Below are 25,857 nucleotides of genomic sequence, written 5' to 3'. Positions count from 1 at the left end.
CGGACATCGACTGGGAGTGCGCCGTATGCAAAGAGCGCGTTGTGGCCAGAGTAGAGAGGAGGAGGCAAATAGGTCCGTAGCCATCTGCATGGGTGACCTTGTGGAGCGCGTCATGGTAATTTAGCAAGACGCGACGTAATAAGAGAGCGCAGTCTGGCGGGCTCTTCAGGCGTCTCTCTGCCTACGCCCGCAAGGCTGCAATAGGCGACAGGTGCGAGGCTTTCCAGGCTCCCAGGAGCGGCTTATTGGGTGTTGTGTACTCCGTAGTGTTGGCTTAGTTAAGCATCAAAGCCCTGATAAGATAAGGCTGCGGAGTTGCATTGAAATCGTCCAAAGAATTTTTTTTATTTTAGCGGATTCGGTTTCTGAGGCAGCCGCATCCGTCTTTCTTCAAAGCCTCAACCCCAGCTTGCATACCTTTTTTTCTTCTCGACAGAATTTTCCCTGTCGAGTCTTGACACAAGGATCTTTCAGTGCCCTCCGACTCCTTTGGTCTAATTCAACAATACCATCCTCCCTTTGCAGTTCTTTGCAATCAATCGCAAGATGTCAGGCATTCAACCTGTGGCGGTCTACGCCATGAAAGTCCCTCCTGGAGACATCATGGTTCCTGCTGTCCCAGAGTTCGCTGCAATGGTGAGTTCCGGCAGACACTCCAATGTTCACCAAGTAATTAACCACCATACAGTTTCGAGTTACCATGGCCGCGATTGACCCTAGCGCCGAACCAGACTTGGAAGCCGCCGACGACAAGACACCCCCGCGCGCCACCCTCAAACTGGTCCGAGTTCCAGGTTTCGACGACTCTGACGATGAAGAAGATTCTGACGACGAGGATTTTGATCTCGACGACCTGGAGGACGATGACGAGTCCTCAGAAGACGAGGACGAGGTCAATGGCGGTCCAAGTGAGAAAAAATCCAAGGAACTTGCAAATGGTGAAGACGAGGATGAAGACATGGATGACGATGAGGAAGATGATGACGATCCGGAAGCCACGATGAAGGCACTGGCCGAGCTCAAAAAAATCATGAGAGCCGACTCAAAAGGCAAAGGCAAGGCCAATGACGGCGAGTCCGACGACTCGGATGATGATGAGGACGACTCGGAGGATGAGTCCCTTGAACTCGATGAGGTGGTCATCTGCACCCTTGACCCAGAAAAGGTATAATCCCACTCCTGCCTTTCATCCTTGACCTAACACTGTTCACCAGAACTACCAACAGCCCATTGACTTTGTAGTCGCTGAGGGCGAGCGTGTCTTCTTCAAGGTCTCTGGTACCCATACTGTGCATCTTACTGGCAACTACGTTATCCCCCAAGACGATGGTTCAGCTTCTCTCTATGACGAAGACGATGAGGAAGAGGACGAATATGACCTGTCTCCAGATGAGGATGAACTCGACTTGCTTGAGGGCGCCGATTCGGAATCCGACGACCTAGACGATCTAGAGGATCCACGAGTGACGGAAGTCGATAGCGAAGAGGAAGCAGCACCCAAAGCGGTCAAAGGCAAGAACAAGCGCCCTGCTGAGGAAAGTGAAGACGAGGAGGCAAATCTCGACGATATCATGGCCAAGTCTTTGAAGAAGGATGAAGCTGCGCCTGCAGACGACTCCAAGAAACTCAGCAAGAGTGAGAAGAAGAAGCTCAAGAAGCTCAAGAAGAACGACGGCGAGGCTGCCGCTGTTGACGCCGCCACCGACTCGAAGAAAGAGACTAATGGCACCGGTTCCGAAAAGAAAGTCCAATTCGCAAAGAATCTCGAACAAGGCCCAACCCCAGCCGGCCCAGCAACCACAAAAACAGACAAGAAAGGCGGCAATGCTTCCCTAGGCGTCAAAGACGTTCAGGGCGTGACCGTGGATGACCGCAAGATTGGTAGTGGTCCCGCTGCGAAGAAGGGCAACCGTCTGGAAATGCGCTACATTGGCAAGCTCGACAACGGCAAGGTGTTTGACAGCAACAAATCCGGCAAGCCATTCAGTTTCAAGCTCGGTGCCGGTGAGGTCATCAAGGGTTGGGATATTGGACTTCAAGGTATTCAAGTTGGTGGCGAGAGACGACTGGTCATCCCAGCACATCTTGCTTACGGCAACAAAGCGCTCCCTGGCATTCCGAAGAACAGCAAGTTGACGTTCGACATTAAGTGTCTGGCTGTGAAATAAACACTTGGATGATCAGCAACCGACGAGGACTCGACGTGATGACAAGCTGCGCCGGGTCTATTTCAGAATCGGGTTGGTTTTTCTCAAGGTTTGGATCTTCTGTAAGGCAGCGGATCCCCATCAAAACAAAATGTATGCGTATGGAAGCCCTCTAAGACTCTAGTGTGTTGTGGGCAATCGGCATTTGAGTGGCGTTGTGGCTCATGAAAAATTGCCGAAAGTGGCCTCCTTTTTTTACCGTTGCGATTCCCCTCTGTATCTAGCAGTGGCTTCAAGGAAAGGATTGGAAATGCTTTACGGACAGTATAGCATTCCTTCATACCTCTGGTACCTTCCGGAGGTTTTTGAACTAATTGGCTTGAGAATACAAAAGTACTGCTTGCATGAGAGTTGACCAAAATGTTCCTATTGTGAGGTTGTGTCAAAGTAGCTTGAGTCGTCTGCTGTTTGCTTTTTTCCTCGCTTGTTCTGAGCAGGGCACGCACCCTAGTCTGTACCCTAGGAACATGGTTCAAGATATCTTTATGAACTTGACGCAGCAGCATACACAATAACGCCGCACGAAGCCTGGCACGAAGCACTATAAATAGATACCTCCAAGGACCTAGGAAGCCTGAATTCTTGTAAAAAGATTCCCCTTCCTGGGGCGGTTGAATAAGGCAATTACTATCCCTTGAGAGGCTACATAACTCCCCATTCCTTCACCAAACATGCCTAGGTGCCTTCTAAAACGCCTCGTCGACTAAACGTATGAAAAAGCCCCCAGTCACCAAATGTATGTCGTCCATGCTCACGTGTACGTGTATCCCTTTTTTTCGTTTTCCTGGTAGTCTCGGGTTTCCTTTCCGGGTCTCAAATCCATTTGCAATGCATTCCCAAGATTCTTGTGAGACCGACTGGTCACCTTGCATGGCTCGATTGTTCTGGAGGCGAACAATAGCACCAGTAATGAGACTCCATGCGCGTTGATAACTTGAAATTGCTTGAGGAAAGAAATCATTTCGAGAAAGAGAGACACGGGTATCTCTCTCTCTCTCTTCCCCCCCCTCCCCCCCTCTCTGTGAGTGTGTGGATGTGGATGCGTATTTGGGTGTGTTGTGAAAATCTGTCTGTCTGTGGCCGCTCATGAAATCGTTTTCATTTTAATGTTGCATTGAGAGAGAGTGTGTTTTTTATATGTAATGTGTATTGAGCGGCAGAGAAAGAGATGCGTCTTCATCGTTCCAGGTAGGAAGCCACCCTCTTACCCCGGCCAGTCACAGGGAGTTCGTCGTCGTTTTCAAGGTCGTCATCATCGTCCGGGTAGGATTTACGTGTTGTTGAGTAGCGGTGGCTAATGATGTCTTTCTTTACACCGGATCCGCTCTTCACGCCGGGCGCGAGGCCACAGCTACAGAGAGAGCCGCAGAAGGTGTCCATGGAACTGTCGTCGCAGTGGCTGAATCTGGAACAGGAGATTCGGCCTCCTTCACACGAACATTGTGAGGCGCAGACCTGGATGGTGACGAGAGGCCCGCCGTAACATCGCATGCGTTGCGTGCTGGCCTTGCATTGTAGACTGTCGACTGTCGGTGGCGGATTGAGCAGTCTGTTGAGTGAAGCTTGATCTGTGTCGTCAGACGTGGCTGGGACGACCGGGACGACCGCTGAGAAGACGGTGGTGGTGATCGCGAAGAAGAGCACCGACAACAACACGAGATGAACACGGAGTGCCATCGTTGATGGTGGCTCGCAGGTTAGGTTTCCTCTCTATCAAAACGATATTCAGGACAAGGCGTTGGCGACAGAACGACTTGCGGCCAGAATGACGCGGGGGGGGATACGAGGTCTCCTTATGCAAGAATCAAGGGCTGGCTTGGGGGCTGGCCGTGTCAGTCCAAACTCTCCGGACGATGCAGCCTACCAGGGGATTCCCGCGACGATGGCATTACGAGTGAAGGATGTCATGGAAGGATGACTTGGATCCGAGATGATTTGGTCTGTGCCTGGACCAGCTGGGTCAAATAGGAGGCGTATGCTCGATTGGCGTGATCTGATGCCAGATATTAATTGGTTTCCAACACGAGATTGACGGCCGTCAGATCGACCTTTGACACGCCTCAAAATACGCCATGAGAGGTGCAGACGTGGCAAATTTGGACAGTGTCAGCTGCGGTGGCCTGAAAAGGCGCAGTCTGATCCTCCTTAGCAGCTCCATCGGGGACGAAACACTGTACGTCCTTGAAGGCTATCGTTGCATGGGAATGGAATGCTGCCAGAAACAAGGAGGAGAACCAGGAGTCGCGCCGAGGGGATTGTGGGCAAGGATCAGGATGCGCCAAGTCAAGTCTTGCATCGATCGAGTCGTTCATCGTACCAGCAGCCGTTGTTGCCAGACACGAGGAGATGTTGGATCCTTGCACAGACAGACTCCAACATCCGCTGGGCTCTCTGTGTTTTCGTATATCTCGATGGCAGAAAGCAGGGCGCAAGAGGGCGCATCGGTGGGGACGAGAGACTCTGCAATGGCCCAAAGCAGCGACGCCAAGCTCAGGCGCTAAAAATTGGCACCGTCCGCTATTCCTCTTCCGGCAAGCCACAATTTCTTTGTCGTCACCGTGTGAACATGGCACATCCCTCTTGGGCGGCCTGGAACGTGAATGAGCCTGAGCACAACTCACTGTGTACGTATTCTATATCGCTCGGTGCACGCGGTCGGAGATTGACATGGCGATACATGTGTTTTCTTACTTCGTGGGAAGAACGTGGAGTGGGATTATCGTGCTGTTGTGATCGACAGTGCGTGCAAGGTAGGACCATGTACGAAAAGCTACACGTATCATCCATCTACGAGGTACAGTACGAATTACTCTCCTCCTCGTCTCCCCCACAGATCAATCCCACATTATTCATGTGCCCTTGCACCGCACTGGACAGACACAGCATTGATCGTCGACTTCTCGTACACGGACAGGATGTAACCACCTCATCGGCGCATCGCCCGCTTCCCTGCGTTGCAGTTGCCCCATTCCAAGCTGTCATATGATTCATGGTGGTCCAGCCCTTGGGCTCAAATTTAACTCGCATCCCTCACTTACCTCAAGCTCGATATCTGTGCTTTTCAGCCCTGCATCCGTACAAGTCCGAGTACCTGTGCACGCGTCACATTTCATAACCTCTTACTGGCCGTCATGGCTATATTCAAAACCAAGCAGTCCGCGCCTTCCGCTGTCGCGACTAGTATTCAACAGTCCGGTCAGGTCGAGCCAGCAAGCGCAAATGATCCGGAAAAGACTGGAGTTTTGCAAGATGAGACCCAAGGCCAACGGACGGCCGAGTACGCTGCCGAGATTGAAAGGCGAGTTGTGCGAAAACTCGACCTACACGTCACGCCGATTGTGACCTTTTTATGTACGTGACAGATCCGAGGCTACCACCGATTCAGCTAGAATCGAAGGTCTGCATCAAAAGGAGCGCATCCTGCGTTGCAGACCAAGCTCCTTTCCATGGCGACCGTGTCTAATAAACAACATCGTATAGTCTTGCTGTCATACCTGGACAGATCCAATATCGGCAATGCGCGAATCGCCGGAATGGAGGAGGACCTCTCCTTGACCGGTGACCGATATGACTGGTTGTTGACCATCTTCTACATCTCCTATTGCACGTTTCAATTCCAGGTGAGAAAGACGTGTCGGATGTCAATGCGTGACTGGTGCTAACAAAGGTTGCAGGCTTTTATGTGGAAGATCCTGTGCGTCGCGTCGGACATATTGAAAGCTCTCCACTGACAATCTACAGGAAGCCGCATACATGGGCATGTCTGATTACTCTTGCTTGGTATGTCATGTCACCCCATTATTAGCTTGTGCGCCTCTGATACGTGACCCAGGGGCATTATTGCAACGTGCCAAGCAGCGACACAATCATGGGGAGGAGAGATGGCATTGCGTTTTCTGCTTGGTGCTGCTGAGGCAGGATGTGAGTTACCAGAAGCCCCGATACCACGACAGACGTACCCTTCTGCTCGAACTGCCTATCAGTCAACCCTGTTGTATCTTGGCTTCCTCTTTGCGACCAACCCGCGGCCTATACATGCTGACTACTTCTTAAGTTGGCCCTTCGGTCCCTTATCTTCTGTCGTTTTTCTATATTCGCTCCGAACATGGCTTTCGAAGCGGTATTTTCCTTGCGGCAGCACCATTTGCGAGTATGTTTGCTGGCGCCCTTGCGTACGGTATAACCAGCGGCCACTCCAAACTCGCCAACTGGAGACTCTTGTTCTTGGTGGAAGGCATCCCAACCATCTTGGCCGCCCCTATTGCCTGGTTCTTCCTTCCCGACAGTCCAGAGACGGCCAAGTTTCTGACAGCAGAAGAGAAACAAGTGGCGAAAGCAAGGGTGGTCCGACAACATGGTGACCAGGAAGAAGGTCGCAGGGTCAACTTCAAGGAGATTGGGATGACTCTTCTTGATGCAAAAGCGTGGTTCACAGCGGTAAGCAAAGACCCGTCAACTCCTCTCAACCTCGCCGCTGACGGGTTATAGCTGATGTACTTCTCATGCAACGTCTCGTACTCCTCCCTTCCAGTGTTTTTGCCCACCATTCTGAACGAGATGGGCTTCTCTTCGATCAACGCTCAAGGACTTTCGGCGCCGCCCTATTTTGTCTCGACGATTGTCACGATTGCCACTTGTTACATCGCTGATCGCACTCGACAACGCGGATTGATGATTACGTTTTTGAGTGTGGTTGGAGGCACAGGTTATATTCTGCTGGCCACCTGCAAGCCTGTAGCTCCGAGGTATTTTGGAACTTTCCTCTGCGCCAGCGGCGTTTTCCCTGCCATTGCAAACATCTTGCCATGGGTGGTCAACAATCAAGGAAGCGATACCCGGCGAGGCATGGGGTGAGTATTTTTTGATTCCATTTGAAAGCGTGGGGTTTGTAGCGTGGAACTGACACTGCTTCTGTCTAGCATCATGTTGCTCAATCTCGTCGGTCAGACCGGCCCTTTCCTCGGCACAAGAATCTTTCCCAAAACCGAAGGGCCACGATACGTCAAGGGTCAGAGTATCTGCGCCGGCTTTATGTTCTTCAATGCGTTCCTGGCGCTCAGTTTGAGAACGTTACTGGTTTGGGAGAACAAGAAACTTGACAAGAAGTATGGCAAGGCGGACGAGGTACAAGCTGCTGCGGCCCGAGACGGCAAGACCGGCGTCAATAATACCGGAGAGGAAAACTACGGCGCTTCCTACAGGTATATCTTGTAGGCCACTGAGCTGGACATGGTACATTTCAATGAGCCTTGTAAGCTACGGGTCTGACCGAGGTCGCCCTTGACATCGACGTACGAGTGTACTACCTCGTGATATTGAGATTGTTGTATTGAGAAAGGACTTAGGAGAGGGAGGAATGATCACGTCTTCATATTCTATACATTCCTTATCCCCGTTTCTGGGTTTCAGCGGCCTTCGAAGTACTCTTAGTGTCTATCTCAATGGTATTCCCACGTCCGGTCCGCCGCCGGAGTATCCGGTGATCGGCCTCGCGTTTCGTTTCGCGTCGAGTGTCAAGCGCCGAGGTGCGTGCTGCTGAATTTTATTTCCTGATGATTATTTCCTTTATCTCCGTGTTTGAAGCACGATGATGATGGTGAGGGGCATTTTTCGTCATCCCTTTATCGGGAGGGGGTTTCCTGCGGAGTACTCCTATCCCCTACGGGTACCTTTTACGGGTGCAGTTTGTAGATACCACGTACTCAGATAGATACCTAGAAGGTACAAGTACGGTAGGACTGTCGATGGACCCCGAGTGGGTAAGCTAAGCTTCAGATTTTGTATCTTGTATGTACTGTACCAGTCGTGCCCGCCGCACTCGGTCCGATCATCGCACTCGTACATTATTACAGTTTCGCAATACGATAATTCCCTCGTTGGAAGCTCGTAGCATCAACGAATCGATTATCGGACTTTGGAAGACGGAAGGTGGAAAGGTCGAATGTAACATTGCGAACCCTGGATTTTGCTATGAAGGAAGCCTTGGGGGGGGAGGGGGGGAATGAGGATTTCTATGTAATTAAACAAATATATAGAAGGGAATAGAAGCCCCCTCCTTTTTTCCTCTTCGATATTACTTCATTGCTCACTTACTACAACACCAAACAACCAACTCCAATACCTACCGATAAGAAACTTATAACCACCCTCGCCGTCTTCGCTTTTATTACAATCCACCTTCACATTCACACCCACACTCGATATTCACAAAACCACAACACCACAATTCATCTACCTTGATACACACACTCCCTCACTCACTCACTCACTCACTCACTCACTCACTCACTCACTCACTCACTCACTCACTCACTCACGCGTACAACTCTCTCTCTCTCCAAAGACAAATTAGTTCCCACTCTTCAGGATGACGTCCCATCCACCAGGAAAATGCTGCTACAAGGGCGTCAAGCACGAAGGCACCGCCACCGGAGAGTTCTCTACCCTGGGCGATTTTGAAATCTACACCAAGTACCCAGAGAACAAGAGCACAGAAAAGGGGATCTTGCTGTATGTTGCTACGTTTTTGCTTTGGGGTTGCTTGCTTGGTTCTGCGTCGCTTACTTCCTTACTTGCTTACCTGGTCCAAAAACTCCTTCATCCTCTCTCTCTCTCCCCCGTAGAATTGTTCCGTCCTGCTTTGTTCCGTGCCTGTGTGCTAACAAGAAGGGTTCTTTCTTCTTTCTAGCATCACCGACGTCATTGGCCATCGCTTCATCAACGCAAACCTCATCGCCGACCAATTCGCGGCGAACGGCTACTTTGTCATGATGCCAGACTTGTTCTACAAGGATCCTATCCCGCTGAACCGCCCTGGAGACTTTGACATTGCGAAGTGGATAAAGGGAGAGTACAACGAGGCCAAGATCGCCCACACCCCTCCCGTCGTGGACCCGATCATCGATTCGTGTCTGGTTGAGATGAGGACGAAATACAATTGCAAGGTAGGTTATATTCGTCCCGTCCATTGACCACAACGACAACAACAGCGCGCACAAATATCTCTCCTTCTTCATCTTGTCCGTCTACTGACGTGGTGATGTGTAGAAAATCGGTGCTGTAGGATACTGCTTCGGCGGCAAGTACGTCGTCCGCCACCTCCGTCCCGAGGCCGGCAAGATCGACGCCGGATACACGGCGCACCCGTCGTTTGTCGACGCCGACGAGCTGCGCGACATCAAGGGTCCCCTGGCCATCTCGGCCGCCGAGACGGACCAGATCTTCCCCACGGAGAAGCGCCACGAGACGGAAGCCATCCTCAAGGAGGTCGGGCAGCCGTACCAGATCAACCTGTACAGCGGCGTCGAGCACGGCTTTGCCGTCCGAGGGGACCCGAAGAACAGGCGCGCCCTGTACGCAAAGGAGAATGCATTCTTGCAGGCCGTCCAGTGGTTCGAGGAGTATTTGTAAACTATCACGTTGACAAGTATACGCCCAAGCCAAGTCAAGGCAGGGCAAGAAAGTCCCGACTCCCAAGAATCCAAAAAAAGAAAAGTCCCAAGTCGCCCCCAAGTCGAATCTACATGGCACCGTTATTGTACCAGTGACAACGACGACGACGACTTCTTCTATCGGAGATGAGGTCTGGTGGTGGGATGGTCGATTGAGGGTTGTCTTTCTAGGTGAGGTGAGATGAGGTGGTGGCTTGCTTGAGTTCCCAGAGTGGTTGGTTGGTCCTTTTTTCTTCTTCTTATTGGCAACCCCTTGAGAGAATTGTGGTCTCAAAGTGAGGTAAATGCAAATGAAAATGCAGATCATATATCCCACGAACCATGAAGCTCTTCAACCGTCCTCAAAGAAAAGAACCAGTATTTTGACTCCCGAAAGGGAACCAGGAGCACAGACAGACAGGCAGATAGACAAATTCAACCGTTTCGTGAGCACCGACAACATATATCTACCCTGGTACCTCCTTAGGACTACACCTTTGTAAATACTGCGTCCCGGTAGGTACTCGTAACCGGAATGGAAAAACTGCGTTCCATAGTAACTAGTAATCGGAAAAAAACGGTCATGTTTACCCGCACTTAATGCTGTGAGATGTACCTCGAGTGTATCTCGGGACCCACTCAGGGACCATTCACTCACCACCGAATAATCAAACGACATCGATCAAACCGTGAATTTTTTCCCTCAACCACCAAGACCCCGCAGTGATGGCTCAGGTTAAAACCACATGGCTATGTGGCGGACGTCCCATTCACTGCGGCGAGCAAGGAAAACCGAGGGCCGCGGGCGAGTAGTAAGGAAGAGAAGGGCCGCTGGTTCGAATCCCCGACCGTTCGAAAAGATTATTCGCAAGGTAATTAATTCTTCCCAGCTCATTCAAGAGAGATCTCACTAACATACTCAATTATAGACCAATATCCGATAACCCCTTGATCTGTTCGAAGCCTATATAGAAAAAAGTCCAGAAAGCCGACTTTCGACTTTTTTTTTTTTTTTTTGGCTTTTGAAGCCATGGATTCCACAAGAAGCAGACAAAGTTCCACTCTTTCAGTATCAAAAGGAGTCGAAACGATCTTTCCTTAACTCTTTCAGTCGCAGCTGAACCTCAACCGTGTACGGGGAGTAATGGGCCCTTATGTATATCTTGGTGACTAATCAGTCAGGCCTCCCGCTAAACTGTTTATGGAGACAAAAGGGTCTCCGATCGGTCCGTCAAAAAGAAACACTATTTTGATCGCCCTTCACGATCCAAATAGGATCACGCGTGACGAGCCAGTCCCAAAACTTTAGAGTATAACTAACATCCATAACAACAACAACAACAACTGACATAGTCAACTGCCTAGGTAGGTAGTGATGAGCTTCACGGTTTTGGGAAGGAGAGGTGAACTCTTTTGTAAGTGCTAGTGCTATTGTGCCATATCCCCTACCAATCAGTCACCCTCGGTCCTGTTTCGCTAAAAGTGTTGTTGGCGTCTAGAAAAACACAAAGCCGGCTCTCTCACTCGAGACGGAAGAAATGTTCGTTGCGTGCACACTACCGAGGCAAGTATCAAGCAGCACCTTTTTTATGAAACGTATCGTCGTCCTTCCGTCTTCGTCTTGTTCTTCGTCTCCGCGTTTCGATCCTACAGAGTAAATTCCCTTGCTGTTCCCGCCCAACGTATACACACCGAGGCTGCGCACAACCTCGGACAAACAAGACTCAGCTTCCCTCAACTTTTTTTTTCCAAATATTGCATCCGCTTTCAAAGGCCTGATGAAAAGGAACTATGCTGGAATTGTCCGGTGCGCAAGGTGTGCAGGTTACCTTAGACGCCCAGCTTTTCGGCTGTTCTCATCAGCGCACCTAATCCACTCATTAGCATTTATATTCTGCTGGTTCGCATGATTCAAATTCAACTCACCGACAAAAGTCAGTACTAGTCGAGCTCGGCCTTGTACAATATCGTCTGGCAAAAGGTAAATGGTGCTTCCTAAAAAGAATATCAGTCTATGCTCCAAATCTGCACTTTTAGATAAAGACATACCCATCTTTCGAGCGATACTGATTGATAGTTTGGCATTCGCGTATGCATCGTCTTGAGTCTTGCCCGGGGTGACGAGGTCATAGTCGACGTAGTTGCTCTTCATTCCGTTGAGAACATCCAAAAGGAACACACCACTGGTAACGGCAGGATCCTTGAAAGAGCGCACTGCCGAGTTCTTCCCACCTCTTTTAGACATGTCGTTCGCCCATCTAATCATGTCCGAGTCGGAGAGATCTCTCTTACCCATACGTTGAGCAAGACCTGATAGAGTGCTGACAATGTCGCGACGCATGAGCTGCCACACCAGACCCAAGGTCAATGTTCTTTGGCCGTCTGTGATATCAGCACCTTGGATACCGACGAGCGAGAAGCGGTTCTGCTTGCCCAGTTCGACGGCGTAATTGGTGTTTTCCACCATCTTGAATCGAGACATTTCGCCCCCGTGAGCAGGAGGTTTGTTGACGTGGCGCATGTTGACACTGCCAGGAATAACTTTCTCATAGGCTTGAAGCAGAATTGTGCCATCTCGCAGATCCTCCCAAAAATTGTTGATCGTAGGCTGGACATCCATGCTGTTGAGCCAGAGGGTAAAGACACGAGCTTCACGTTCACCTTCGGCGTCGAAGTCTTCAATGTCTGGCTTCTCTTCTTCTGTAAGAGGATCCAGCCCAGGATGAGTGTTGAAGAGGTTGGCGACAAAGGCAAGGTTGAGCTTGGGGTTTCCTGCTACCAATGCAGTGGGGGTCAAAAACTTTCTACAATCGATTCTCTCGGCATTTTGAAGGACTTCTTCGGCTCGTTGCAGGAGGTCTCTGGTTTGTAAAGGAGCTCTGGAACAAACATCTGGCTTCAGCTGGTTGAGCAGAACGGTGTAGTTCTCCCCATCTTTGACGTCACCCGAAAAGTTCGTGACTCGTCTGGGCCAGCCAGCGTTCTTGAGGTGGTAGTTGAACCACCGCAGGAGGATCTGCTCGGGAGGAAGTCGGAGGAATTGCTCGAGAGTTTCATCATCTTCGAGGAGACGATAAAGTTCGGGATGCAGCTTGATATCGATCTTACCCAGCAAACCACGTCGAATGATCTGCCAAATGAGACCAAGGATTAAATGTTCTCGAACCTCAATGATATCACCGCTGCCAATGTTGACCACGGAACAACCAATACCTTTGGCAGATTCAATGACTATGTTGTTGTTTTCCGTCATGTGGAAAGCATTGAGGGTCTTGATCTTTCTGCCCGGAGTGTTTAGCACACGCTCGTCGATCGTATCCGGAACACTGTCGTTGATGAGTTTTGCCAATACCAAGCCATCTTTACAGTGGTCAAACATCTCAAAAGTGTCGGTCGGAAAAGGCAACAGATGGCCAATGTCCGGATCGCCGGCAAGGACCGCATTGATGTGAGTGGTGAAGGCAGTTCGTTCTTCTTCGTTTATGGTGTGTGTAACATTCGCAGAAGAGCCTTGGACCTGAATTTTCCCTGCCCCTCCTCCAAGACTAGGCTTTGAAGCATGACCGGGCGCAGGAGTGCCATTGCCTGCAGCCGGTCGTACTGACCCGCTCGGAATGCGCTGCTGAGTCGGTGGAGAGCCGCGCACTTTCGAGATGAGGTCAACATAGTCTTCGAGTTCTACTCGTCTCGAGCTGTCCAGTTCCACCTCCTTGAGCGCTTGTCTGACAACATCGTAGGATTGTCTCTCGGACTGCTGGGTGGCCTTGATTACGGTAGCTTCGTCTAGATACCCCTTGTCGTCAACGTCCAATTTGCGAAATGCATCTTGCAATTGAAAGATCTCGTTCTGCTGGAACTGAGGGTATTTTCGGGTGAGTTTGAGTATAGCAGCCATGGTGGCCCGCGAGAGAGGGACTTTTGCCCAGGGAGACTAAGACGAGTTTGGATGGCAACAGTAGAGATGCGCCGTTACAGGCGGGAGGACAACTACCGGGGATTCGAAGAGAGATTGAGTGAGCAGGACTGAGAATATGTAGTCGAGTGTAATTGTGGTGCCTGAACAAGCGTCGCAAGCAGCTTATTGCGGATTCGAAAAGGCTGGAGGGCTGATCGCAAGGCCAACAACCAAAAGTGAGGGTCGGGAATTGGATTTGGAATGACGCAGAACCCGCCACCAACCGTGAGGCGGTGCACTTAATCACGTGATATGGAGAGCCACACTCTGTGGCGGGCTCTGTACCGCACTAGTCCCAATACGATCTGATCCCATATCATTGTGACAGGTTCAAAACATGTGATTAGGATCAAGAGTGTCTTTTATTTCCTTGTTGCACATCGCTCACAAACGTTTATCCCTCGAATATCTCCTTCGAGTTTTATTTCTTATCTCCAAAGCCCAGTAATTTCTTGCTAAATCCCAGATCCTGATATTCAGGGGTCCTCCATCCTCATCGGTAGGTTTGAAAAGAGAACAGACCAGGGCATACGTATGCCGTCACATTGGATCGGTTTCCCGCCCTCCTAAGGGCTCTTCGGAAAGGAATGGCCGAGTCATCGAGACCAGCTTCGTCGTTCCTAGGCTCAATTACCTCTTGGAGCAGAAGTAGTACCCCTCCTCCAAGGTCTCCCCTTCCAAAATCAAGCGAAGAACCTCCGGGGTTGAAACAGTCGACAGGTCTCGACCATACCATCAACCTCCGGCCGTCGCCCAGTCTCCGCAGGTATCCGAAGGACTGTCCTCCGCTCAAGACGCGATGGTTCTATGCAGTTGATGTGGCTAAAAGGAAGCCTTTCGCGGCAGAGACGAAATCTGAGGAAAAGGCAAAACCTCCACAGGTTCCGAAGAAGTTGGTGCCGTTTTCGGCATCTGACTCAGCAGCTATCGAGAAGGCTTTTCAGTCGCTGGATAGCGACGAGGAAGCCCAGCGTGACAGCTCCGGGATTACCAGCACAAAGGTTCCTGTTAACGAAGACTATCTTTTCGATGTCCACATCGAAAAGCGAGAACTTGAGCCTGCCTATTGGCTTGGTCCGGTATACGAAGTCCGCCGAGGAAGCTGGTTCTACAGCGATGGTTCATCTTTGAAGCCATGCGATGAGAATCTTGCCAATCAACTTGAAGAAGGTTACTTGAAGGTTGCTCCCTGGAGAAGGATAGGCTTAACGGGACAACGATCTACCTCTCAACCAAGGAGCAGACCCGCTTCTGCAGTATTTGATGGAACAGCTCATTCAGCAGAACCCTCCCAAGATGAGAATCAATCTACCGCTTCCAACACTTATCGGCTTTTCGGCTCACACATGAACACAACTGTGACCTATCAAGATGCCACCGTGGCATATCTATCTACTGACGACTTCCTGTCACGGATGAGCAATACGGTCTACGGCCGATTCGTTGGCTATGGTGGAACGAAAGTCGTCCGTGGCTGGACAGATCTAAAGGTTGTTGACGGCAAGTCTACCGATACAAAGGTCGACTCCAAGGCTACCGATGGCACCAGTACGAAAGAGAAACGCCGGTCTGCCAAAATCCCATCAGAAGCGATTCCAGTAGTTGATGAAAATGTGGAACAAGAACCCGAGAGACCTCGTCGGACTGCTCTTGAGCGACAATTATCATCCTTAGCTGGGATGCCGGACTCTCAAGACTCACAAAGACAGGCTGAAGAAGATGCTCGGGAAGAGGAAGAACGGGAAATGGAGGATGCACGAGAGAAGGATGGTGAGGATCAAGCTCGACAGATTGACCACCTGGTTCTCGTTACGCATGGCATTGGGCAACGCCTCGGCCTAAGATTGGACAGTATCAACGTAAGTTCTTCCGCCCCGGCCAATCCTTCCCCTTTCGGTGCATATTCTAAGTTCATTACAGTTCATACACGACGTCAATACACTTCGAAAGAGTATGAAGGCAGTCTTTGGATCAGCCCCTGACTTGCAGGCCTTAAGCGGAGATCCTAAGAATTGCAGAGTTCAGGTGTTACCGGTCTGTTGGCGTCACCTTCTGGACTTCCCCAAGCAGAGTCTAAAGCAGAATCGCAAAGAATTCGATCTTGGGGATGCTGATGATGACTTCGATGATGAATACCCTTCCTTGCAAGATATCACCGTCGAAGGAGTGCCAGCTGTCCGAAATCTGATCACAGACCTTGCCATGGATGTCCTCTTATACCAAAGCGCATATCGAGAACATATCGCGTCCATCGTACAGAAAGAAGCAAATCGAGTTTATCAGCTATTCAAACAGCGAACAGGATTTTTTGGTAAGGTCAGCTTCTGTGGTCACTCGCTCGGCAGTGCCATTTTGTTCGATATTCTCTGTCGGCAGGAAGAAGCCAGTAAAACAAGGCCGCGACGGGTATCCAGCAAAACGTCGAGAGAGTTCAATGTGGAACAAAAGGATCTCAAGCTTGACTTCGATGTGGAAAATTTCTTTTGCATTGGATCACCCATTGCCCTTTTTCAAATGCTAAAGGGAAGAACAATTGCCGCTCGATCCACCTTGGGCATAACTACTTTTGGTGCAGGTGCTGTACCTACTTCTCCCTTTGACCCGGATCCGATGCTAAACGATCCGTTTGACAACTCACTGAAACCGCCGGGTGCCGGGGCCGCGAGGGACATTATACCGATCAGCACGTCATCTCCCAAGTGCAATGAACTCTTCAATATATTCCATCCTACAGATCCGATAGCCTACCGAATGGAGCCACTCATATCTCCAGCGATGGCACAGCTGAAATCCCAGCCTCTCCCATATACCAAGAAAGGTCTGTTTGCAGCACCCGGCATAGCGAATGTCACGGCTCGTATGGGTCAACAAGTCATGTCGAGCTGGTACAACCTCACATCCGGGGTCGCGTCAAGTTTGATCAATAGGAGTCTTGGGATTACAGGTGAAGAACAAGCCCTGCCTCAAGATAAAGGAAAAGCGTCCGGTGGAGTAACGGCGGCTCCTACACCGACACCAGCAAGCGTACAAAACCTGCCTATTGCAAGCGACAAGAGACAGCAAGAGCTGGCAAACATGGCCAAGTCTGCGTCTCCGACTGAACAAGCGCCGACACTGATCGATTCGGAAATTGAGACACTCTACTCTGGGTTTCAGAAACGTCGCCGGTCACATGCTTCCACCGAGGGTGGCGAGGAGGGTTCATCAGGTCAATCTACTGCTGCCGCTGATGCTGCTGCTTCCGAATACCACTTGTCCCAAGAAAGGGCTCGGAAACTGAAGCGTGAAGAGATGAAAGTCAGGGCTTTGAACAGCAACGGTCGCGTCGACTATCACATCCAAGAAGGCATGTTCGACGTTTCGTTGCTAGCCAGCATTGCGAGTCATTTGAGTTACTGGGCAGACGAGGACGTCAATCATTTTATGATTGGCCAAATGTTGAAGACGAGGAGACACGACAATACCAGCCTCAGCACTACCGCCTCCATCAGAGGACGAGATGGGCGTTCGTCATGGTGATGAGTCGGGGGAATATAGGGCCCTTGCAGTGGGCATCATCATAATGGGTTTGTTGTCTCGGTGAAGTCGTAGGTAGGGAGTTCAATGGCAGCCTTGCCGATATTGTAAACAACGTTTCTAGCTACGATATCAGGATCAACAGCACAACGACTCACAAGAAGCAGTTCGCATTCACTTCACTTTAATGGATAACAATCATGGATGGCTTTCTTCTCCTCTAAGTCCAACGTATTCCCAGCAGTATCAGCAAGCAACACATCGACACGCCCTGGAACATGGCAAATTCAGTTCGAGCGGAAAAGGGAGGCCAAGTCATAAAACAACTCCGGCAGCACTGTAACACCGTATCACGGGAATTAGAGATCTGAAACTTCCAGATCATGTATCCCCTCTTCTTCGTCTTCCTGGCCGCCATATTTGTTTCCGAGCTGGGCCGTTATCCATCCTGGCCTCCTCATGTTCTTCCTGTCCGGCGTTTCATGACCATGGCTGTTCCTGACGTTGTCCTCCATTTCTTCGCGGGACGTGTAGTAGTCTTTGGCAGTAGACTTGGAATCGCCGCCACGGGAATCATTGACCTGCATGCCTCTACACTCTGGTTCATGCTTGCACTGCCGCGGGATCGATCCGCAGATCTCCTCCGCCCACGGATCACGACGCACACAGAACCAATAAGCGTCACAGATGCTGGCGCACGACTGGCCTGGCTGAGTTTGAGACCAGTCTCTAGTAGTTTCTTTTGAGGCTTCTTCTTCTTCGTCTTCTTCTTCTCGAGCGTCATCGTCAGCTTCTTGGTGCGAAGGAACCCGAACGGATTTGGCGTCCTTGACGATCTTTGACGGATAGTGCTGACGCCGTTGATCTTGTTGATCTTGTTCTTCTCGCTGTGGTGATACACCCTGGACGAGAAACTGCTCACATCCGGGAACGTCGGCGCACCGTTCGGGTATGGCACCACACAGGGCCGAGGCTGCGCTGCGGCCACGTCCACGGAATATGAACTCGCACCTCTCCTGGTTCAAGCAGAGTCTAGAGCAATGTCTCACGGATTGCGCGTCCGGTGGAACTGACACTGCCGCCCCTGCCGCTGCGCCGAGCAGTGTTCCGACGGCGAGGGTGAATGTGAGCATTGTCCATTGAGGACGTCGTGGGGACGAGTAGAAGTACATCGTTGGGGCCTTTCGTGGTGCCTTTCCTCGGGAGAATTTCCTCTCAAAAAGGATTGTGATCGAGGCACAACGAACAAAAGCGTATGTATATGTTCAGCAGGATGGAGGTCTGGACACCAGGGTACCAGGTAGGTCGACAGATCCGCAGGACCGTTGGCACTTTAGTAGTTACCTAGTACTTGAGTTGTCACAGCCCCGTTAGGATTCAACCGAGCTTTCTGCTCCCCCTTATACTTTTATTTGGCTTTGGAGGCGTCGCTTCACATTCCAGTGGTTGACGCGGGGATGAATACGAGACGGGAAGAGTGAGCGCATATAAGTGCATGTCTTGTCGATAAAGCCGCGGACCTGATTGGCTCTTGTCGAGTTAACTCTCGAATACGGCAACTCTGACGATCTTAGCGTCCGGAACATAGTTATTCCTTATCGACTGTACGTACCTCTTGACAACGTCATCGTCAATAGTCTCAACCTTATTACCGTCCTTTACATTTTAATCTAAAGCAATATATTGATCGCTATTGCCTGATACCCAACAGTAGCGTAACTTTTCGACTCCTTCAGGTGACACTTGAAGTGAACGAATGAGAAATTTCCAGACTTTATTGAGGAGGTCGGTAACTCTGTCTATTCTCATCTCACTCGAAACATTCTCAATCCACGTCAAGAGGTAGAACTGTGGCCCAAACGTCCATTTGGGAAGACATACTGAGGCGTTTCTGAGCATCTTCCACAAACAGAATCTGTCATAAAGTCGGCAAACCTCCAACCCGCTGCACTGCTCGATACAGGAGCGAGAAAGGACTCGACAAGGAACGCGCAGTATGATCACGTCGCTTGCAGTTCCACCGGCACTTGAAGTGCCACCCACTTGCTGACGGTGCATGGGCTCGCAGGAAATTATGCAGCATGACAGAAAAGAAGACGGACGACGATTCTCAGCCCCTTGGATATGTAGGTGATCAACTTTCCTCAAGCTTGCGTTTCACACTGGTCGAAGGTGGGGATGTGCCCTCGGACTACAACGCCGTGCGGAAAGCAATGTGCACACTGCTCTGGTAGCTACAAACCATGCTTGCCTTGCAGTGATGTACGACTCACGTGGCTCTCGTGGTGGTTCGAAATTAGTTCCACAGTCCAGACCCCTAGTGTGTGTTGTGGTGACGCGGGGTAAAGCGTTAAATGCGCCCTGTTCCCCCGTTTATGTTCCCCGTGGGACGGTATTCGGCTGAGGCTAGGCCAAAATGTCGTGCTTCTCGCCTCACTGTCCGCGGTCCAAGATCAGACTGACAACGTAAGCAGATGGGTGGGAGGTGCGCCGTAGATTCCGCGTTGCAGAGTTCCCGAAAAGCCAACAACTATAGCCACAGAGCACGCCAGGCACCTAGGCTCACTCACCAAATATCCCTTGAACCCTCAGATTAGTTCTTCCACTATCACTACCTCGACGTTGAGAAAATGCCAGTCGCGTTGGACGACCCGAGAGTCCGCTTGCGGAAGACTGCATTCGTGACATATCACCATGCAGACCTGGACAGAGCGTCCAAGTTTCTGTTGGATTTCGGCTTCGAGGTCGCCGAACGAAGAGACGACGCCGTCTTCTTCAAGGGCTACGGCCCAGACGCATACTGCTATGTCGCAAGGAAGGCCGAGGACGGTGTGGCGAGGTTCGGCGGCGCTTCGTACCTCGTGGAAGCCGAGTCTGAGCTCGAGAAAGCCAGCAGGATACCGGGCGCGTCGGCCGTCGGCAAACTCGACGGGCCAGGCGGTGGCGTCTCCATCACCCTGACCGACCCCGTCGGCCACCTGGTCCATCTCGTGCACGGCATCCAGGAAAAGCAGCCCGAGCCCAAAGGCCTACCGAAGCTCGTGGTCAATTACGAGGACGAGAAGCCCCGGCTCGGCCGGTTTCAGAGACTCAAGGAGGGACCTGCCCCCGTGCACAAATGGGGACATTACGGCGTCAGCTACCCCCCCGGGACGTACCGGGAGATGGTGGACTGGTACACGTCGAATTTGACGCTGGCCTTCTCCGACAAAGTGACTGTCGAAGGGGAGGACGCGATATCCTTCTTCCACATTGACAGAGGCCTAGAGTATACCGATCACCACAGCTTCTACGTCAAGCCTGCGAAGGCGGACGAGAAGCCCGACGTCGCGCACAGTGCGTTTGAAGTTCACGATTACGACGTGCAGCAGTTGGCCCACAACTACCTCGAGTCCAGGGGTTACAGGCTCTCGTGGGGTGTCGGGAGGCATGTCCTGGGTAGTCAGATCTTTGATTACTGGTACGATGAGTCCGGATTTGAACTCGAGCATTACGCCGACGGGGACCTGGTGAACAGTGAGACGCCGGTGACTGTGCAGGAGAATGGACCGAAGACCATGTATGTTTGGGGTCCGCCGAGGCCTGCGGCTCGAGGTTGACATGTTTCAAATCCACGACTTTTTACAGAGTATGTAGTTCTAGATGTTGCCGGTGATTTCACGACGTAGTTATGTATTATGTCAAATGATCTGAAACAGCGATGAAGCGATCGATGGGCATATAAGCCACATGCAATCAGCTGAATGCTGGGGGAATAGAAAACCCAGGCCGGGAGTGGTTGTCGTGTCTTGTCTTGTTAGCCATAAAGCATACCGTGAAAGGCATACTACGGTAGCAGAGATATAATATACTCGATTTAGTTGAGAATCAGAAAATTTCAGCCTTTTTGATGAATGAACAACTCACAATATCATTGTAAGCCGACAACTATATGGGTTAGACGATGCAAAACTGTCTTCAAGAACAGAAACGCTCTTTTAAATTCTGCTTTGCGCCTCTGAGGAACATGTTGCTTTGCGAGAAACACACTTCTAGACGCCGTTGCTGAAGGCAGTGAGAAACATCAAAGATAAACGAAAATGGGTATCAATGTCACCTCGTCACATCAAACCCCCCTTCATCTTCTCATGAAGCTGTCTCGACATAATTTGAAGGGAACATGCCTTCTCGGCCATCTGCAGTCCGTCCCCTCCACCAGTCCTCTTTACTTTTCGTTCGCTCGGTAATGGTGATGATATCGCCCTTTTTAAAGCCGAGATCATCCTTTTGCTCAGCCTCGAACGTGAACAGAGCAATCGCTTGGTTGGGGCCGATTGACCCCGTGCGTTGGCGGAAAACAGGCTTCGGCGCAGTGGGTCTGCTGGGTTTGTTGTCGGAATATGTATAATCATCATTCATCGTGCTCGATCGACTTCTGTTGCCGAACCCATTGTTCTCTCTGGAGGGTGAGTTGTAATCATCCCAGGTAGTCGCTCGTCGCGGATTGTCGTGATACTCATAATTATCGTCTCGCGATCCAACGGTTGACGACCGATTGTTGCGGACATTAGCCCCATAGCCCGATCCTGTCCGTCCCTCCCACACCAGATCATCATGCTGATCGTCGTATATAGGCATGTCGTTGTACATGTTATCCGAGAATGCTGCGCCCGAGAAGACTCGAGTGTTCAGAACCCGCATCAGCGGGTCGGCAGCTGGAGGTGGTCTGACGCCACCTTCGAGGAGTTGTCTTGCCGTTATGCGGCCTCCGTACATCTTCTCATTCGCATCTCTTCTCTCAATCAGCACACTTCCTTCCAGACTGACACCGGCGAACAGTCCTTTCGTCTTGCTGTATGCAAAAATACCAGCCACACCCTTCGTGCTAGCTGCGCCTGCCGCTTCCGCATTGCGACCGACCGGACCGGCGGCGATACTGACGTTTCCACCAAGAGTGACCGAAGCTGCTTGCGAGAAGGATCGAACAGCGGCGGCATCGTTGAGAATGAAGACGAAATCGGTCAATTCGAAACCAATCTGACCTCCAAAGCCACCACCAGCGGTTGCGATGGCGGAAGGAGCTGACCACGAGCCATCTGCAAGTCTAGCGACAACAATACCGGAGCCTAGTCGACCTGAGCCGAGAAAACCAGCCTTGAAAACCGTGAGAACCGCGAGACCCTGTGGAAATGATTAGCGGCAGTCGGTGTTAAGACGGTGCGTGAAGAATGCGCACCTTGGCATTTCCCAGAATAGAGGGAGGGATGATTTTGTCCGGACCAAAGCTTTGTCTGGGATCAACAAAAGATGCTAGAATCTTGCCCGCCTTTTTGCATTCGCCTGAACAGTGTCAGTGGTGGAAGGTTGCAAAGTCCGGTATGGCTGGAGCGAGACTCACTTCTCATAGAAGATGGCAGCGGATTGTTGATTCCAAAAGGCATCTTGTCTCCTCGTATATATATTTATTACTTTTCCACCTCTTACTCGTATAGAGGGAGTCTCAGTGGTCTCGAAGAGCTCGCTCAGGCAGAAGGTGTTCGCACTGCGGCTGAGGGCCTCGTTCGGAAGCTGACGGGCTCAATGGATCGGTGGGGCAGCCGGGGAAATGCAGATGAGATACGGGAGTGCACAAGGTGCCTAAAGGTCATACAGCATGTACGGGGTATATCAGTCGACCAACGACGCACGAAATATATAAGAACGGAATCCCAACAAGAGATTGAGGCATGGAGTGTGTTGGGAGATGCGTAGACGCCGAGGGCGGTGCAGCTGGTGGTGACCGACCGACGGCCCTCGCGCAGTACCAGAAGCTTCGTCATGCGGCACTTTTTTTTCCCTGGGCGGCAGCGCGGAGAACATCACAAGTTCGAACTCAGCTCATCCCACGCAGGCTCCTTGGCAGCCGCGTCGCCCGAGACCGGGGGAGGCTCTTCGTATCCGTATTCGTATTCGTATCCGCAAACAGTCCACAGCCTCTCATTTACTCACCCTCCGCCCTCTCGCCGTTCTTCTTTTTCTCCTGTATCTACTCGTAACATTCACTGTCTTGGTGGACGAAGTCAAGGATACTGTATGTCAAGTATCCTCAGGGTACGATGAAACGGGTAAGTTGACGCCATCTTGCATCACTATATGCCTCCAATTCCACGTTGTCGCACCAAAGCCGAATTTCGCACCTCTTATCCTGAACTCTATTCGATTGGTATATGTCCAATAGACTACACAAATGAGGCAAACACTTTTCTATATCATGTCGAGACACCTTCTCCTCCGTCATCACTAACCATCTGGAAGCGCTCAGTCGTCCACCATGTCCTCCCTCATATCTACCACCTTGATCCCTCCTAAATTCCTCCAACCAGCCTTTCTGACCGGGAGCATCCCCTTCCGCGTATCTCGTGCTCATCCCTCGGTCTCCTACACATTATATATCCCTCCCCATGCTTATAACCCAGATCCATCACGGTCTGCATCCGACGACCCAGTCTACTCTCTTCCGCGTCTTCCCCTGGTAGTCTCAGTCCACGGTACAGGGCGCAGAGCCGAAGGGTGCCGCGACAGCTTCAAGGAATTTGCCGACAAGCATCACGTTGCAATCCTTGCGCCGTTATTCCCAGCTGGCATCACGTCTGCCATTGACTTGGACAGCTATAAGCTACTCCGCACTGCTCAAAACTTCAACTCGGATCAAATCCTGTTGTCAATAATTGACGATGAGATCGCCGCCGTCTGGCCAGGGATATCGACCTCGACATTCTCTTTAGTAGGTTTCTCCGGCGGCGGCCAGTTTGCCCTGCGAATGCTTTACATCCATCCGGAACGTTTACAAGCTGTGTCCGTTGGCGCCCCGGGCCGCCCTACATTCCTCGACACCAGTGAATCTTGGCCAAATGGTATAAGGGATGTTCAGGATGTGTTCGGCCCCGGTGCCAAGGTCGACATCGACGCTATTCGGGCTGTCCCAGCAATTCAACTACTCGTTGGGAGCGAAGACGACTTCATCCACGGTGGTGAGGAATTTATGGCCTTCATCGCACAATTCAGGGCATCTTTAAGTACGAGTAAGGGCGGCAGCAGCCATCGATCTGTGGCTGCTGACCCGCAACTCAGTCCGATGAGAGAGGGAAGACTGACTGGTCTGACCAAGCTACGCGATAGTTGGAAAGAGCTAGGCATTGTCTCAAGATTCGAGATCGTTCCAGGCGTGGCTCATGAATCGCAAAAGGTCATTTCCACAGTCCTCGACTTTCTGTTACCGCAAATTGAGACCTTCAAGAATCAGCTTCAGGAGCAAGTCTGACTTGTCTGGACAATGGAAGTGACCTCTTGGGGCGAGTAAACGAGATGAACCCTGTCTTCGTGCAGGGTATGTTCTCAACCCGCTGTTCCTCCTGTGCTCACGCCTCTAGACGACGCAATGATCATTTATTGTTATTACAGATATACAAACAGACATAGGAAAAATTCTGCATTCTTTCGAGGAGGTAACAAGAAATTCGACGTTCACGGTGTGACAATGCGTACCGAAGAGTCGTCAGTGATCTCTTACCATGCTGACACCAGTTACAACATTGGCCGCGGGGTTTTCCCCTCAGCCTTGTCGACGTCTTATTCTATTTTTAATCCTCGCCTCATCGCAAGAATGCGAGCATGAAACAAGTCCCTGACCACCCTCCTCACCCCTTCGGCCAATATGCGCGACCACGGCATTGGTCCCTGCGGGTTGCCCACTCTGCACGGACGCTCGCAATGAGCGGTTTGTTCGACGTCGGGTTCAGAGTATTCTGGCGCTTTCGTGCGGAGAAAGTTTAGGGCTACAGTATTATATATTTACACCTCTAACCCTGATCACCTCTTCTACGTTTCGGTTTTCTGTCCAGATGTCAACAGGGCTGCTTCTCCAACAGAACCATGATCTCTCCCGTCTGTAGATTAATGGCCTTGGCCATATTCACTGGTGAGTCTATACCCTCAATGATATCTGTGAAATCTTGAATAGTCGACCTGACGTGGGCAAAGCTCTAGCTTTCGCAAAAACACTTGAGAATGAACCCCCAACGAATCCACCCATCGAGAAACGAGCATACTTCGAAGATAGTTACAAGATATTTCTCCGCAAACGCAATGCCCATGCCTGCATGATGTCCATCGTCTTCATTGTTCTATTTCCTCTGGGAGCCATAGCACAACATCTCCCGCTCAAGGGCATGCGTGTGACGAGTCGCGTCCACGCTCCGATCCAGCTCCTCGGCCTCGCCATGATGATCGGTGCCATGGGCCTGGGCATCGACATTGCCAAAAACGACCTGAACTATTTCACCCCGGTCAAGGCCCACGTTGCGATTGGACTGCTTGTGACGTGCACTGTCATCGTCGTTCAGCCGGCGATGGGTATCCTCCAACATCGACAATTCAAGCGGACCGGCGGCAGGAGTGTCTTTGCATATGTTCATCGATGGACAGGCCGTGTCGTGATCTGTCTTGGCTGGATCAACTCGGGATTGGGCTTTCAACTAGTTGGCATTCCGCCTGTCAAGACTCATTCTCTCGTCCGCAATTTTGTTATAATGGGCGTCCTGGGGGGAGCTTGGTTTCTTCTAGTAGGGACAGACGGCCTCCGAGAACATGTGTGGCACAAGAATCGTCTATCTTCATACTGTCTGGGCTGGAGTCGAGGATTCAGGTTGTATGATGGGGCCGTGAACAGAGATACAGACGATCGGCCCAAGGAGCAGAACAACGTAGGCACATCGTGAATAATGATCAGATA

At 51.0% G+C, this 25,857-nt stretch overlaps 11 protein-coding genes across 11 annotated transcripts; 7 read left to right on the top strand and 4 right to left on the bottom strand.

Annotated features, from left to right (window-relative positions):
• Nucleotides 1-546: 546 nt before the first annotated feature.
• Nucleotides 547-2,168, top strand: PV08_10156 (uncharacterized protein; the record flags this gene model as incomplete). Its single annotated transcript, XM_016384471.1, has 3 exons — nucleotides 547-636; nucleotides 689-1,165; nucleotides 1,215-2,168. The coding sequence occupies 3 exons, from the start codon at nucleotides 547-549 to the stop codon at nucleotides 2,166-2,168; spliced, it is 1,521 nt and encodes a 506-aa protein (XP_016231073.1).
• Nucleotides 2,169-3,383: 1,215 nt separating this feature from the next.
• PV08_10155 (uncharacterized protein) lies at nucleotides 3,384-3,884 on the bottom strand (the record flags this gene model as incomplete). Its single annotated transcript, XM_016384470.1, has 1 exon — nucleotides 3,384-3,884. The coding sequence occupies one exon, from the start codon at nucleotides 3,882-3,884 to the stop codon at nucleotides 3,384-3,386; it is 501 nt and encodes a 166-aa protein (XP_016231072.1).
• A 1,454-nt stretch (nucleotides 3,885-5,338) lies between these two features.
• PV08_10154 (uncharacterized protein) lies at nucleotides 5,339-7,421 on the top strand (the record flags this gene model as incomplete). Its single annotated transcript, XM_016384469.1, has 8 exons — nucleotides 5,339-5,558; nucleotides 5,688-5,827; nucleotides 5,882-5,901; nucleotides 5,949-5,987; nucleotides 6,040-6,128; nucleotides 6,262-6,644; nucleotides 6,696-7,057; nucleotides 7,127-7,421. The coding sequence occupies 8 exons, from the start codon at nucleotides 5,339-5,341 to the stop codon at nucleotides 7,419-7,421; spliced, it is 1,548 nt and encodes a 515-aa protein (XP_016231071.1).
• A 1,153-nt stretch (nucleotides 7,422-8,574) lies between these two features.
• On the top strand, nucleotides 8,575-9,617 carry PV08_10153 (uncharacterized protein; the record flags this gene model as incomplete). Its single annotated transcript, XM_016384468.1, has 3 exons — nucleotides 8,575-8,717; nucleotides 8,896-9,151; nucleotides 9,255-9,617. 3 exons carry the CDS (start codon nucleotides 8,575-8,577, stop codon nucleotides 9,615-9,617), a joined length of 762 nt encoding a protein of 253 aa, XP_016231070.1.
• Nucleotides 9,618-11,467: 1,850 nt separating this feature from the next.
• Nucleotides 11,468-13,532, bottom strand: PV08_10152 (uncharacterized protein; the record flags this gene model as incomplete). Its single annotated transcript, XM_016384467.1, has 3 exons — nucleotides 11,468-11,505; nucleotides 11,564-11,632; nucleotides 11,687-13,532. The coding sequence occupies 3 exons, from the start codon at nucleotides 13,530-13,532 to the stop codon at nucleotides 11,468-11,470; spliced, it is 1,953 nt and encodes a 650-aa protein (XP_016231069.1).
• Nucleotides 13,533-14,179: 647 nt separating this feature from the next.
• Nucleotides 14,180-17,111, top strand: PV08_10151 (uncharacterized protein; the record flags this gene model as incomplete). Its single annotated transcript, XM_016384466.1, has 2 exons — nucleotides 14,180-15,451; nucleotides 15,513-17,111. 2 exons carry the CDS (start codon nucleotides 14,180-14,182, stop codon nucleotides 17,109-17,111), a joined length of 2,871 nt encoding a protein of 956 aa, XP_016231068.1.
• Nucleotides 17,112-17,467: 356 nt separating this feature from the next.
• PV08_10150 (uncharacterized protein) lies at nucleotides 17,468-18,280 on the bottom strand (the record flags this gene model as incomplete). The annotated part of the gene is made up of 1 exon (XM_016384465.1): nucleotides 17,468-18,280. The coding sequence occupies one exon, from the start codon at nucleotides 18,278-18,280 to the stop codon at nucleotides 17,468-17,470; it is 813 nt and encodes a 270-aa protein (XP_016231067.1).
• A 1,458-nt stretch (nucleotides 18,281-19,738) lies between these two features.
• On the top strand, nucleotides 19,739-20,707 carry PV08_10149 (uncharacterized protein; the record flags this gene model as incomplete). The annotated part of the gene is made up of 1 exon (XM_016384464.1): nucleotides 19,739-20,707. One exon carries the CDS (start codon nucleotides 19,739-19,741, stop codon nucleotides 20,705-20,707), a length of 969 nt encoding a protein of 322 aa, XP_016231066.1.
• A 526-nt stretch (nucleotides 20,708-21,233) lies between these two features.
• On the bottom strand, nucleotides 21,234-22,528 carry PV08_10148 (uncharacterized protein; the record flags this gene model as incomplete). The annotated part of the gene is made up of 3 exons (XM_016384463.1): nucleotides 21,234-22,268; nucleotides 22,324-22,427; nucleotides 22,486-22,528. 3 exons carry the CDS (start codon nucleotides 22,526-22,528, stop codon nucleotides 21,234-21,236), a joined length of 1,182 nt encoding a protein of 393 aa, XP_016231065.1.
• An 869-nt stretch (nucleotides 22,529-23,397) lies between these two features.
• Nucleotides 23,398-24,387, top strand: PV08_10147 (uncharacterized protein; the record flags this gene model as incomplete). The annotated part of the gene is made up of 1 exon (XM_016384462.1): nucleotides 23,398-24,387. The coding sequence occupies one exon, from the start codon at nucleotides 23,398-23,400 to the stop codon at nucleotides 24,385-24,387; it is 990 nt and encodes a 329-aa protein (XP_016231064.1).
• Nucleotides 24,388-24,998: 611 nt separating this feature from the next.
• Nucleotides 24,999-25,843, top strand: PV08_10146 (uncharacterized protein; the record flags this gene model as incomplete). The annotated part of the gene is made up of 2 exons (XM_016384461.1): nucleotides 24,999-25,044; nucleotides 25,107-25,843. The coding sequence occupies 2 exons, from the start codon at nucleotides 24,999-25,001 to the stop codon at nucleotides 25,841-25,843; spliced, it is 783 nt and encodes a 260-aa protein (XP_016231063.1).
• Nucleotides 25,844-25,857: the final 14 nt, after the last annotated feature.

This window comes from Exophiala spinifera (assembly GCF_000836115.1).
Source record: "Exophiala spinifera strain CBS 89968 unplaced genomic scaffold supercont1.8, whole genome shotgun sequence".
In the NCBI taxonomy this organism is placed as follows: Eukaryota; Fungi; Ascomycota; class Eurotiomycetes; order Chaetothyriales; family Herpotrichiellaceae; genus Exophiala; species Exophiala spinifera.
The sequence above is the reverse complement of the archived record's forward strand: the minus strand, read 5'-3'. Positions and strand labels throughout refer to the sequence as shown.